This window comes from Mustela erminea, chromosome 1, assembly GCF_009829155.1.
Source record: "Mustela erminea isolate mMusErm1 chromosome 1, mMusErm1.Pri, whole genome shotgun sequence".
Lineage (NCBI taxonomy): Eukaryota > Metazoa > Chordata > Mammalia > Carnivora > Mustelidae > Mustela > Mustela erminea.
Window position 1 is genome coordinate 212225891 of NC_045614.1, and position 13599 is coordinate 212239489.

The following is a 13599-nucleotide window of genomic DNA, read 5'->3' on the forward strand; positions in this document are numbered from 1 at the left end:
GAGTTTGCTAGTCTTTCCGCAGTCTCTCTGTCTCTCCCCCTGCCCCTCCCCTCTGCTCTCTCACACTCTCTTTCTCTCTCTCAAATATATAAAGAAATCTTTAAAAAAGAAGAAGAAGAAGAAAAGAAATGGTCTTGGCCTTACTCTTCGCAGGGAATAAGCCCTACGTTTCATTTATCCATCTCCCAGTCCCTTTGTGGACAACTGAGTTTTCAGCATCAAGGTGACCTCTTCAAGTTCCTTCTCCTAAAAAAGGCTACAGCCCATCCACCCCACCCCACCCCCCAGGCCCTGCTCAGCAGGCTTGCTGACGCACGAGGCTGCAGTGAGTAACTTTATCTCGCCGAGTTAGGAAGGAAGCCATGCGAGCCGTGGAAGAGGACATCTGTACGTTTCGGTGAACAGCCACGATTTATTTATGCGGGATCTGCTCTGTGCCAAGCGGAGGGATTAATCATTAATCATCAAAGCTATTTCATTCTCCATGCTTTACAGAGACCAGGCAAGAAGAGAGACAAAGACGCTTCCTAAACGCCCTTGGAAAAACCAAAATATTTTCCTCTTTTGTAAAAATACAAACTCATAATCCTACAGAAGGTTCTGACTCTGCTATTGTCCTGCTCAGCTATATACTTTTACAGACTTAAGTTGCCTAAGACAGAATGTTTAAAAAAAAAAAAAAAAAAGTTCAGTATCAAAAAGGAACTTACCACTGTTCAACAGTGCTAAAGCAGTGTATTTACACGGCATTTTTTTTCTATCCTAAAACAAGTGCTCACCAGCGTGTAAGGAAACCCAACCGCCTGATGACACAGGGGACAGGCCATCCACTCAAGGCTTGCAGCCCGCTTCATAATCACTGCCCACTACACGAGCTCAGAGACTGTAATTCCAGTGGTTCAAGATTGTCCCAACATAAAATATTCTTCACTTATTGCCCAACAATAATGGGCAAGAAGTGACAACATTTTTTTTCTCTTTTTTTTTTTTAAGATTTTTTTTTTTAATTTATTTGAGAGAAAGAGAGAAATTGTGAAAGCATGAGCTGGGGGAGGGGGAGAAGGAGAAGCAGACTCCCCGCTGAGCAGAGAGCCCGACATGGGGCTCAATCCCAGGACCCTGGGATCCTGATAAGCCAAAGGCAGATGCTTAACCAACTGAGCCCCCCAGGCGTCCCATGATGTGCCAATATTTCTCCATCAAAATTTAATCTTCCAAAATCTTATGTCAAATGCCATATCTGATTTTTTATTTGGAAAATATGATGATAATAGGTCACCTTTTCAATACAAATGGTGTTCTCCCGGGCACCAAAGGATTATCACAGAGTTCCCGGCAGCAAGCAATGATTCTTCCATATACAAACACAGGCTTCCTCCTTCTCAGAGGAGGGCAGGGGACCAGGTAGGAGGAGAGGCAGGAGAGGGAAGGAACCTATGACAACACAAAATAACACAGCAAACAAAAACTGTCCACGACCACGGCTCCCACTGCCCCCCGCCGGCTATACCCACCTCGCCCCACGGACTCCGCTCCACGAATGCCTTCTCTACACACGAGTCACACAGAACCGCTCCATCCATGGCTTTGAGGGTAACAGTCAAGAAAATTCTAAGCTGATCTCATCATTCTATGTCAACATATGATCAAATTCCAGAAATTACTAAGAAAGACTAAAATATTTCCCTATGGTGAATTATGTCTGCATCTAATTGTAGAGTCCATGAGTGAAAATGCCCAGAAACTGTGAATCCAGTGGGGTTTTGCGGGGGCCGGGGGGGTTACATTCCTGAAATTTTAGTCCCATGTTGAAGAAGATGCTTTTTTTTTCCCCCTAAAGATTTATTTATTTATCTGATAGAGAGAGACACAGCAAGAGAGGGAACACAAGCATGGGAAGCGGGAGAGGGAGAAGCAGGCTTCCCGCTGAGCAGGGAGCCCAATGTGGGGCTCGATCCCAGGACCCCGGGATCATGACCCGAGCTGAAGGCAGACACCCAATGAGTGAGCCACCCAGGCATCCCAGGAAGACGCGTTTTTTATTCACTCCCTCTATAAGCCAACTTTTTAAACGAACTATCTCAAAAAGGAATATTGGTTAATACTAATTTAAGACTACAACAAATTCCTTTCATCTGTTTGCCATTTTTTAAACTTTAATCAAAGTCCATGAAACATAAGAAACATAAGAAAGATAACTCAGTAAGAATAAATCTCGAATATTTAAATGGGATTAGAGAGAGCCTGTAAAACGTACTGGATAGGGAACATATCAAAAGGGGTTTCCAAAAGTACAAAGTTTCTGATTCGTTTCAGTCGAACACAGCTCGTGTGTCGTTGAAATGCCTGTCCAAATGCCCCCGCAGAACATCTTCCACTAAGTGTTGAATGCTGATTACAACAACACAAAAATAAAATGATGGCCTGTGTAATAACACCACTGCTTAAAGATATTTTTCCATAGTTTTCTCCAAGGATCATCTGCAAGGCCAACCACTAAGGGAAGAGGTCACAAGACACAAAATCCCCTTGCTTTCAAATACAAACCTAGGATCAAGGAACATTTTTAAGCTTTTCTTCCTACGTTTTACCCCTGTAGGACAAGGGTACTCCCCCTTGCTAATGGGCTCACTGAGAGTTCTCCTTCGTTTCTACCCCTTCTCCCCCAGCACTGGCCAGACGGGACAGTCAACGCCACTGGGCTCCTCCGACAGGTGCACCATGTCTGGCCAGAACTTACCCGTCTAGAAGATTCATCGTGGTGGGCGCCACTTCAGCAAACAGAATCACTTTTCCGAGTCGCTTAGTCTGCAGATTCTGTCGGTAGATGTCTAGGTTAAAATTTTCCGAAGAGAAGGCCTCCACATCAGTCACCACAGGTAGAGCAGATGGCGTGATTTCCATTTCAGACGTGTAGGATGAAAGAAACTTAAGGGAGAGCTTGCTGGATTGTATGACTCCTTCAGGATCTGCATGCTTCCCCAGCCACTGCCTAAGAGGATCCCAGATTTCCTGTGTTAGAAAGAAATGAAAAGGTTGTAATTCAGCAGTACATGAGGAGATGGTAGACTTTCCCTAAAACACCATTTCGGTAATGTAAGTACCTCCTAAGTCATGATTAGTAAGAGCTGCGGGAACATATTCTGGATGTCTGTGCGATCATACAGCAGACATTAAGTGTACGCAACAGGCCTTTCTCGGTAAATACAGTACAGGGCTGTAAATGTATTTTCTCTTTCTTACCCTTTTCTTCATCACCTTTTCTTTACTCTAGCGTCCCTTCTCGTGAGGATATTGTACAGAATACATAGCACACAAAATGCATGTTAATCGGCTGTTTATGCCACTGGTAAGGTTTTTGGTCAACAGTCCACTATGGCTAGTTAAGTTTTCAGGGAGTCAAGGTTATATATTTTAGGGGAGTCAAGGTTATATGTTTTTGGGGAGTCGAGGTTATATGCTGTGGGCGTTCGGCAGCACTGGCGGGGGGCGGGGTGGAGGGGGTCCCTTTATCCCCACATTGTTCAAGAATCAATAGTAAATTGTTCAGAAGCCACGATCCAAAGAAATACATACAGCACCTTATTAAACTTTCTATCTTACATAATATCCCAAATCCTTAAAAGTCTTCTCCAGGTCAGAGTTCATTAGTAATTCTCTAGTCTGTGCCTTTTGCAGAAAATGTACAGCTTTAAACTTTCATGCCTTAAGGAAATCCATTATCCTAGTTGGGGAAATATTGTAAAATGCCTCTGACAGGAGTCACAGAAGACAAGGGACTAAGGAGCATTCGCTGTCCCACTCTGGAGGACCTCTACCTCCCCTCCTAGACAAGCTGACCCCCACCAGCCACTGACAGGGCACCAGCAGGGAGGAACGTGACCTTCCCATGGGGAAATGATGGGGAACCCAACAGCTGCTTTCTCTTTGTCCAAATACGAGTCCAGGGGGTTGGGAGGGAGGCAGAACCTACCAGAAACCCTGCCTCACCCAGAACGGAGCTCTCTATTCTTATCTCTACCGCAAGAAGGGGTCCTAGAGCCTCCCAGAAGCCTGTGACTTCCTCTTAGGCCCTGGAGGGCCTCCCTCTGGAGTGGGCTAGGAGGTGGGAAACCAGGGAACTGTGGGATCAGGGGAGTCATCACCCCGAGAGGCCAACACCAAATGTATTCAGATCAGACAGTCACAGTAAACACAGATCCGGGCTGTTAGGCCACCTTCACGCAAACGCCAGGCCTTTCAGAAGACAAATGTGCCCTTCTGTTAGCACAAGGGTACGCCCCACAGGTGCACATGGCCACAGAGAAGCAGCTTCCAAGATGAAACTTCACTGAGCTAAATTCAAGTAGCGTACCACTAAAACTCACTTCTTTTTTTTTTTTTTTAAGATTTTTATTTATTTATTTGACAGACGGAGATCACAAGTAGGCAGAGAAGCAGGCAGAGAGAGAGGAGGAAGCCGGCCCACTGCTAAGCAGAGAGCCCGGTGCAGGGCTCGATCCCAGGACCCTGGGATCATGACCTGGGCTGAAGGCAGAGGCTTTAACCCACTGAGCCACCCAGGCACCCCTAAAACTCACTTCTGCTTGGTGAAACATACAGAGGACAGAAGAAGAAGTTAAATAACGTCAGGAGGAAAAAATCAGAAGAAATCGAGAAGGTGAGACATGGCACAGAACAAATGGGCAAGTCAAGGTTACAGAGGCCCCGGGGGGCGGAAGCGGGTGGTGCAAGTCTGCAGGAGGAGAGACTCGAAAGACTCGATCAAATGAAAAGAGTGGCTCCTCACCGCACTCTTGTTTGAACAGTGGAGCCGGAAGAGACATTTTGAGGCGATCAGACACGTGAATCCGGACAGTGTGGCTCAGACAACAGAGGTTCACTGTCACGTTCAGCAGGCGTGATCACGGGACCAGGGTGGTGTAGAAACACGGCCTTAATGTCAGAAATGCGCATGTGTCACGGTATCTGTGGTTACCCCCAGAACAAATGAAGCAAATAAGGCAAAATGCTAATAACTGTTAAATTCAGCCCATGCATATTTGGGATATCTATTACACTATTCTATTTTTCTCTAGATTTTAAAACTATCGTAATTAAAAGTAAAACAAAACAGGGGCCCGAGTGGCTCAGTCGGTTAAGCGACCAACTCTTGGGTTTGGCTCAGGTCATGATCTCAGAGTCACGAGATCAAGCCCCGTGTGGGGCTCCGTGCTCAGCGCGGAGTCTGCTCGTCCCTCTCCCTCCCCTTTGGCTCCTCCCCCGACTCACACACACGCTCAGTCCCTCAAATACATAAAATCTATAAAAAATATTTTAAAAAGGTTAAAAAAAAGGTAAAACAAAATACAGAAATGGTAAAATAAACATTAACTGTTATAAAAATATCAGATTCAACCAAAATGTTTGGTCAATCCATTCAAGCGACAAATGTTATGATATTCTGGGGTGCCTACCATATGGCAGACATTTTCATAGGTTCTGACGTTCAGTAATGAACAAAGGCGCCAAAGTTCCCATCCTCAAAGGGCTTATATTCTAGCATGGGAGTCAGATCATTTTTAAAAAATTCGTCGGCACAAGACACAGAATGCTGGACAGTCACGAGTGCCAAGGAGGGATGATACGCAGAGAAGACAGATAAGAAGTGCTGGAGGAAGGCCATCGTGGGGAGGACAGACGAACCCCAGCGGGAGGGGGGAGTGGGGGTGGGACAACATAACCCACACAAGCCCATGGCTCTTTAGTTATGTAGAGGCTCCAAGGGGAGCATGAGGAGGGACGGGCGTGCCCGGAACACAGAGCAAGCCACGAGGAAGCCAAGGAGCCCAGAGGACAAGCCGGAGGGGCACCCACGCTGCGCAAGGCCTGAAGGGCCACAGTGGGGGACTGAGGCTTCCACTCTTGGGGCAATGAGGAGCCGTGGAGGCTTCGAGAAAGGGAGCGTGGCGACCCTCTGGCCACAGTCACTGTGGGATCACTCACTCAGCAAGCCGCCCTGAGCGCAGATCAAGGGGGGTACGTGGAAGCGGACACCAGCCAGGACACCTGCAGAACTCCCGGGAGGGAGATGCCAGCAGCTGGACAGGTGTCACAGTGGCCTGCGACTGAGCCCAAGCCACCAAGTCAGCCAACTTTATATGTAAAACAAGGAAATGCAGGCTTCTCTTTAAAAATAAATAAATAAGGGGCGCCTGGGTGGCTCAGTGGGTTAAGCCGCTGCCTTCGGCTCAGGTCATGATCTCAGGGTCCTGGGATCGAGTCCCGCATCGGGCTCTCTGCTCAGCAGGGAGCCTGCTTCCTCCTCTCTCTCTGCCTGCCTCTCTGCCTACTTGTGATCTCTCTCTGTCAAATAAATAAATAAAATCTTAAAAAAATAAATAAATAAATAAACAAATAAATAAATAAATAAGGGGCGCCTGGGTGGCTCAGTGGGTTAAGCCTCCGCCTTCGGCTTGGATCATGGTCTCAGCGTCCTGAGATCGAGCCCCGCATTGGGCTTTCTGCTCAGCAGAGAGCCTGCTTCCTCCTTTCTCTCTGCCTGCCTCTCTACCTGATCTCTCTCTCTCTCTGTCAAATAAATAAATAAAATCTTGTAAAATAAATAAATAAGTAATAAATAAATAAATAAATAAGCCCACCACTTCGGACCGTAGCACCTGGAAGGAGGGGCCAGCCCCCCGAAGCACCGAGACGGGAGGGAAGGAACAGGCGTGGACGGGAAGAGCCGGTTCTGCACACGTCACATTCGAGACCCTGGTTAGAAATGCATGGAGGCGGGGAATAAGCAGTAGGACAGAATCAGGGATTTGGGGGGCGAGGTCCACACCAAGGACATAAATTTGGGGATCTCCAGACTGCGGATGATACTTTGAAGGCAGGAGACAGGCTGAGAGCAATGAGGGAGTGACTGCAGGTGAAAAGAGAGGTTGCACCGGTTTCCTGGGGCTGCCGCTACAAATCGCCCCAAAGTGGGAGGACTCAGACAGCAGAAATCTATCCTCTCACAGTCTTGGAGGCCAGAAGTCCAACGTCAAGGTGTCGGCAGAGTCACGCTCCCTCTGAAGCCTCCAGGAGAGAATCCGTTCTAGGCTTCTCTCCTGGCTTCTGGTGTTGCTGGCAATCCTTGGCTCCCGTCCCTGAGTCTCTGCCTCCTGTCGTATTCTTCAGAGGACACTAGCCATATTGGATCAGGGCCAGCCCTAGTGACCTCATCTTAACTGGTTTAGGCCTACAAAGACCTTATTTCCAAAGAAGGACACCTCATAGGTCCTAGAGATTAGGACTTCAATGTACCTTTGTGGGGAGACAAAATTCAACGCACGATGGTGTCAATGTTTAGATGTCAGGGAGACAGGAGGAGTCTGAAAGGAAAATCAAGCGTGAGTGTATAGGGTACAGGAGGGTCTTGGGAATCCTGGAGCCGGGTTTCATGGGTGGCAAGAAGACAGGAAGATGGTGGCAGGGCAGTAAGAAGAGGGCTCAGCAGTTCCCGCTGGACTCTGCAAGGCAGAGCCCATCAGGTGCAGACAAGCCTGACGGTAACAGTGGGAGGAAAGAAACCACAGACTCCAAGAACTAAACTTTGGCAAGGAGTTTCCCCTAGGGGAAAAGAAAGACTGGCGTAGTGGCTACAGAGAGGAAGGGAGCCCTCCAAATAGGTATGTTTTGGTTAAAAGAGAAATAACAGCGTATGTTTTAATGATGATGTGAATGGTCCAATCCAGAAAGGTAACAGGTGAACAGGTGAGCGCTGGATCCCGATGCTCAAGCAGAGAGGTCAGCTTCAGCAGCAGAGCCCTCACACACTGGGTGCACAGGGGTCACATCCCCACTGGAGACACCAGGCTGCTTCCCCCCTGGGTCGCAGCCCTCCCTCACCCCCGCTGGCTGCACAGCCACCCAGGACAGCCCTGGGAACTCATCTATGCTACCACTGTTCTGCTCCCAGGCAGCAGGGGAGTAGGTAGGAGTCCTGGGCTGAAGGCTGTTGACGTCATCTTCAGATTCCTTCAATTTTTTTCCTCAATAAATAAACAGCAAGATCATCAACTAAAAGTGAAAAGGAAGCAAGAGGTTTGAGAAGGCAAACTGAGAACATGAGGAGGACAGGGAAAATAAAAGGAGCACGTGGAAGTGTCCAGGCTGCACTCCAGGTTAGTGTTTCTGAATTCAGAGTGAGCAGGTGGCACAATGCTGTGCTTTTATCCAGATACAGTCAGCTACAGAGGTGCGTGGAACAGATGCGGAGGAAGCTGAGGGGCACGTGGAGCAGCACAGTAACTGCCCTACTGCAAATGAGGCCCTGGTGCAGATGTAAAGAGAAACAACGGGTAATCCTGGCCCAGGAGCTCACACCTCAGTGGGGAGGACAGCAAGAGGAGCACGCCAGGACAAAACAGGAGAAGACAGTTCCAAAGGGGAAAGCAAAGTACCCAGAAAGAGTGCAAAATAGGAAATGATTCTGTCTGAACAGGAAGCAGAAGAGCTGTCAGAAGACAGCAAGCAGAAGTGAGCCACCAGAAGCTCTAACCTTCCATCTTTGCATGAAGAACTAAGAGAAATTTTATTTTTTTTTTAAAGATTTCATTTATTTATTTGAGAGAGAGAGAAAGAGCACACAAGCAGAGGGAGCGGCAGAGGGAGAAGCAGGCTCCCTGCTTGGCAGGGAGCAGGGCTGGATCCCAGGACCCCGGGATCATGACCTGAGCCAAAGGCAGACGCTTAACCTACTGAGCCACCCAGGTGCCCCTCAAGATAAATTTTAAACCAAATATTCCCGGTTCATGGTTATTTCTTTGATATAAATTCTATTAGAGGAAGAAGACAGAATGAACTCATAACGTACAAAAGTAACTCTCTGTTATGGACGGAACATCTGTGTGCCCCCGAGAATTCACAGTGAAACTGAAATCCCCCAGGTGCTGGCAGTAGGAGGTGGGGGCCTCGGGGAGGTGGGTAGGTCATACAGGTGGAGAGTCCTCCTGAATGGGAGGCCCATTCACAGAAGCAACTCCAGAGAGAACCCCCACCCTCTCCACCAAGCAGGGACATGGTGAGAAAAGACAGCTCTCTGCACCCCAACAGAGGGTTCTCACCAGAACCGAACATGCCAGCCCCTTGATCTCGGACCTGAAGACTCCAGAAGCGTGAGAAATAAATGTCTGTTCTTTAAAAGCCACCTGGTCCACGCTATTCGGTCTTAGCGGCCTGAACTAAGCTACCTCCAAACCTCAAATCTGGCCATTAGTCATAACCGAGGCCTTCAACTCTGGCCAATGCCCTTACGGCATAAAGCGAACGGATCTGAATTGCCTTCATCACGTTCCCCAGGGCAGTCAGATGTCACAGGCCACCACAAAGGCTGACGACACATATCGGTGAATAGGTTAAATCACAAAAATAAAGGGAAAATAACCTGATAACAAGTATTTCTTAACGAACTGCAGTTTTCATTAATCCAACCAGAGGACTACAGGGTTATTCGGCAGCAACAGGCAATGTTAATCTCCATTCAAAGTCGATGAAACCGACAAGAAACAGCTGGCACCGGGTGTCTAGCTGGAGAATGAACGGGAATAAAGAATCCAGTAACGGGAATTTCAGAACGGTAAAGAAGCGGGGAATCTCCTCTATGGGGAATTATCCAATGGGCCACCTCTACAGCATTCATCTAAAAAGTACGCAGGAAACACCCGCTACGTCTCAAAAATAGGACCACAGCATAGAGACGGGTGGGCGGACGGGTATGCACACACACGACAACCTAGTAGAAGTGCCTAAAAAATGCGTTCAAACTAGTCAGATACACACATTCTTTGGCAAAATGGATCAACCTGCCCCGTCAGGTTGAACGGCTTCTTCCTATCTGCATGGAGCCAGATTCTCAAGGAATTACATTGTCACTGTTAAGGTTCCTGAGCCCGAAAGGGATATTCCAAATTGTTTCTGAGAGCAATATTTCCGAGATGCATGAAGATGCAAAATAAAATCGATGAAAGCAAGGCACACAGGGTTTTGTTCTTAGCGTCTCTCACATAATCTCTCAAGACTCAACCAGAGCCAAGGAAATTACTCAGAATAAACGTAATCTAAAAGATATAAAAGGAGGCCTGGAACCTCTTTTTTTTTTTTTTAAGATTTTATTTATTTATTTGTCAGAGTGAGCACAGGCAGACAGAGTGGCAGGCAGAGGCAGATGGAGAAGCAGGCTTCCGCTGAGTAAGGAGCCCGATGTGGGACTCGATCCCAGGACGCTGGGATCATGACCTGAGCTGAAGGCAGCGGCTTAACCCACTGAGCCACCCAGGCGTCCCTTAGACCCAGAACCTCTTAAGAAAGATAACTGTACACCACCTAAAATTCTCGTCAGTATTTATTTTTTTTTTAAGATTTTATTTATTTATTTGAGAGAGAGAGAATGAAAGAGAGAGAGAGCGTAAGTGGAAAAAGGTCAGCAGGAGAAGCAGACGCCCTGTCAAGCAGGGAGCCCGATGTAGGACTCAATCCCAGGACTCCAGGATCATGACCTGAGTCGAAGGCAGTCGCCCAACCAACTGAGCCACCCAGGCGCCCCGCATAAGTATTTATATTTGCTATTGTGAAATATAACTTTAAGTCGCCAAGTAAAACGGAGTACAGACGATGCACTTCAGCTCCTCCTCCCATCATCCCTGGAGAGCAGAGTAAAATTCTGGTTCCAAAACATTATCAAAGCTACTACCTGTTTGATGCCAGCCTGCCTGATACGTCCTCTCAGATGCACTCAAGTTACGACTTACTGTAGAAGGGGCCACTAACATATGCAGGCAGAAAGAATTAATTCATGATTTTTGACTTAACTCTCCTAACGACCACCAATGCCGTATGGAAGTGCTACCCACAAATCTACCTAATTTTTAAAATTCAATTACCAGAGTGTAGCAAAAGTGTCACCTCTTTTGGGAAGATTATATATATTCCAAGAGGTAAAATGCAGAAAAGGCACCGATAAGAGACAGTCTTGATACAGATACATAAGCCTCAAAAATAAATCCGAGATCTTTGAAAGCCCTATCAGTCCTTTTGAAAACAAAACAACTGTTATCAAATTTCACCACAATGAAATTCATAAAAGCCTTCTAATTAGTGTTACTTTGTTAACATTTAAACCATAAGAATTTAGTTTTTGTCCTTCTCTAAGATTTCAAGCTATCTGAATACAATTCAGGTGAAACTGAAAACGGAATGTTTTATAGTCACATAAATGCTGGCCCTCTGAGTTAGCCACAGCAGTAGGGAAACACTAGCCAACCTCGAGAAAGGTGAATATGGCTTTATTTCTTATTGGGGCATGCTGCACGGGACATGAAAACCCCAAGGAATGCACACACAAAAATGGTAGTAGACTAGTAAGCGAGCTTAGCAAGGTTGCAAACTACAAGGTCAACATACAAAAACTGGGTGTGTTTCTATATACTAGCAATGAGTACTTAGAGTCTGAAATTTTATTTATTTATTTATTTTTAAAGATTTTATTTATTTTTTCAGAGAGAGAGAGAGCGAGCATACACACAAGCAGGGGGACTGGCAGGCAGAGGGAGAAGCAGGGAGCCAGACATGGGACTGGATCCCAGGACCCTGGGACCATGACTTGAGCCTTAGTCAGCCACTTAACTGACTGAGCCACCCAGGTGCCCCTGAAATTTCTTTTGTTTTAGATACCATTTTCAATCACATCAATAGATCTGAAACATTTAGGGATAAATTAAACAAAATGTGTCAGGGGCGCCTGGGTGGCTCAGTGGGTTAATCCTCTGCCTTCGGCTCAGGTCATGATCTCAGGGTCCTGGGATCGAGCCCCACATCGGGCTCTCTGCTCAGCAGGGGGCCTGCTTCCTCCTCTCTGCCTCCTCTCTGCCTGTGTCTCTGCCTACTTGTGATCTCTGTCTGTCAAATAAATAAATAAAATCTTAAAAAAAAAAAAATGTGTCAGACCCATACACTGAAAACTACAAAACACTCCTGAACTGAAAATTTTAAAAGCCCTAAATAACTGAAGAGCTATACCATGTTCATGAATCAGGAAACACCTTACTGTTAAGGTGTCAATTCTTCTCCAAATTGATTTATGGATTCAATGCAATCCCAATAAAAATCCCAGGCTTTTTTTGGTAGAAATTGATAAGTGGATTCTAAAATTTGCACAGAAATGAAAAAGACCTAGAATGGCCAAACAATTTGGGAAAGAAAAGAGTTGGAAGTCTTACATTATCTGATTTCAAGATATTCAAAACCTGGAGCAACCCAGATAGTATGATATTATCATACAGATACAAATGCTGAAGCAGAACAGAGGCTAGAATCAGAGCCTCATATAAATATTCAAAATATTTTTGACAAAAGCACTGAGGTAATTCACTTGAAAATGGACCATCTTTCAGGATATGGTGCTGAAACAATGGAACATCCATATGCAAAAAAAAAACAAGACAAAACAAAACCGTGACCATTACACCTTCTAGGTACATAAAACTTGAAATGTATTGCAGAGCCAAATATAGAACTTCCAAAATAAAATAAACGAGAGAAACTTCCTGACCTCGGGACAGGTAAACTCCTCTCATAAATCAAAAGGATGGGCCATAAAAGAAAAAAAATTATAAATTGGGTTTCGTTAAAATTAAGGATTGCTGCTCATCGAGAGACAGTGTTAAGAAAAAGGAAAAGACAACAGACTGAGAGAAACTATTCTCACTACATGGATCTAACAAAAGATCTGAATCCATACCATGAGAAGAACTCTTACATCAGAATTATAAAAAAAAAAAATCCAACTTAGAATACCAATGAACAGATTTTAACAGACACAACCCAAAACAAAACATCAGCTGGCCAATAAACACATGAGAAACCGCTTGGCATCATTTTCAATCCAAATCAAACCCACAATGAGCTACCACTACACACCCACTAGAAAGGATTAAATTCTGACAGTATCTAGTTTTGGCAAAGAAGTGATAACTGGAACTTTCGGAGATCACTGATGTGAATATAAAATGGTACCATGAGGGCGCTGGCATGGCTCAGTGAGTTAAGCATCCAACTCTTGATTCCCGCTTAGGTCATGATCTCAGGATGGTGGGATGGAGCCCCGTAGTGGGCTCCGCACTCAGTTGGGGAGTCTGCTTCTCTCCCTCTCCCCCTCTCTTTGCCTCTCTCCCTGCTCAGGCACGCGCTCTCTCTCTCTCTCTCTCTCTCTCTCAAATAAGTATTTTTTTTTTAATGGTATGATTCTGGAAAACAATCTGGCAGTTTCTTACCAAATTAAGCATACACTTACCATATGACCCAGAAATCTATTCCTAAGTATTTATCCAAGAGAAATAAAAACACACACCTACAGAAAGACTTGCACATGAATGGTCATAGCATAATTTCACTCACAATAGCCCAAAATCACAAACAACCCAAATGTCCACTAACAAGCGAAAGGGTAATAAAGTCACGGCTTATCCACATGATGCCAACACAATGTGGCAATAAAATGGAACAACCCACCCACATATGCAACAACATGGGTGAATCTCAAAAACAGAATGCGATTTTTATTTTATTTTA

The 13599-nt window shown here is 45.7% G+C and overlaps 1 protein-coding gene across 1 annotated transcript in view; it reads right to left on the bottom strand.

Annotated features, from left to right (window-relative positions):
- Positions 1–13599, bottom strand: part of HLCS (holocarboxylase synthetase) — a 206719-nt gene that overhangs the window by 146397 nt on the left and 46723 nt on the right. The window contains exon 6 of the mRNA XM_032354736.1: positions 2741–3012. Within this exon, the coding sequence (XP_032210627.1) occupies positions 2741–3012 (272 nt within the window). The remainder of the gene's footprint in view (positions 1–2740; positions 3013–13599) is intronic.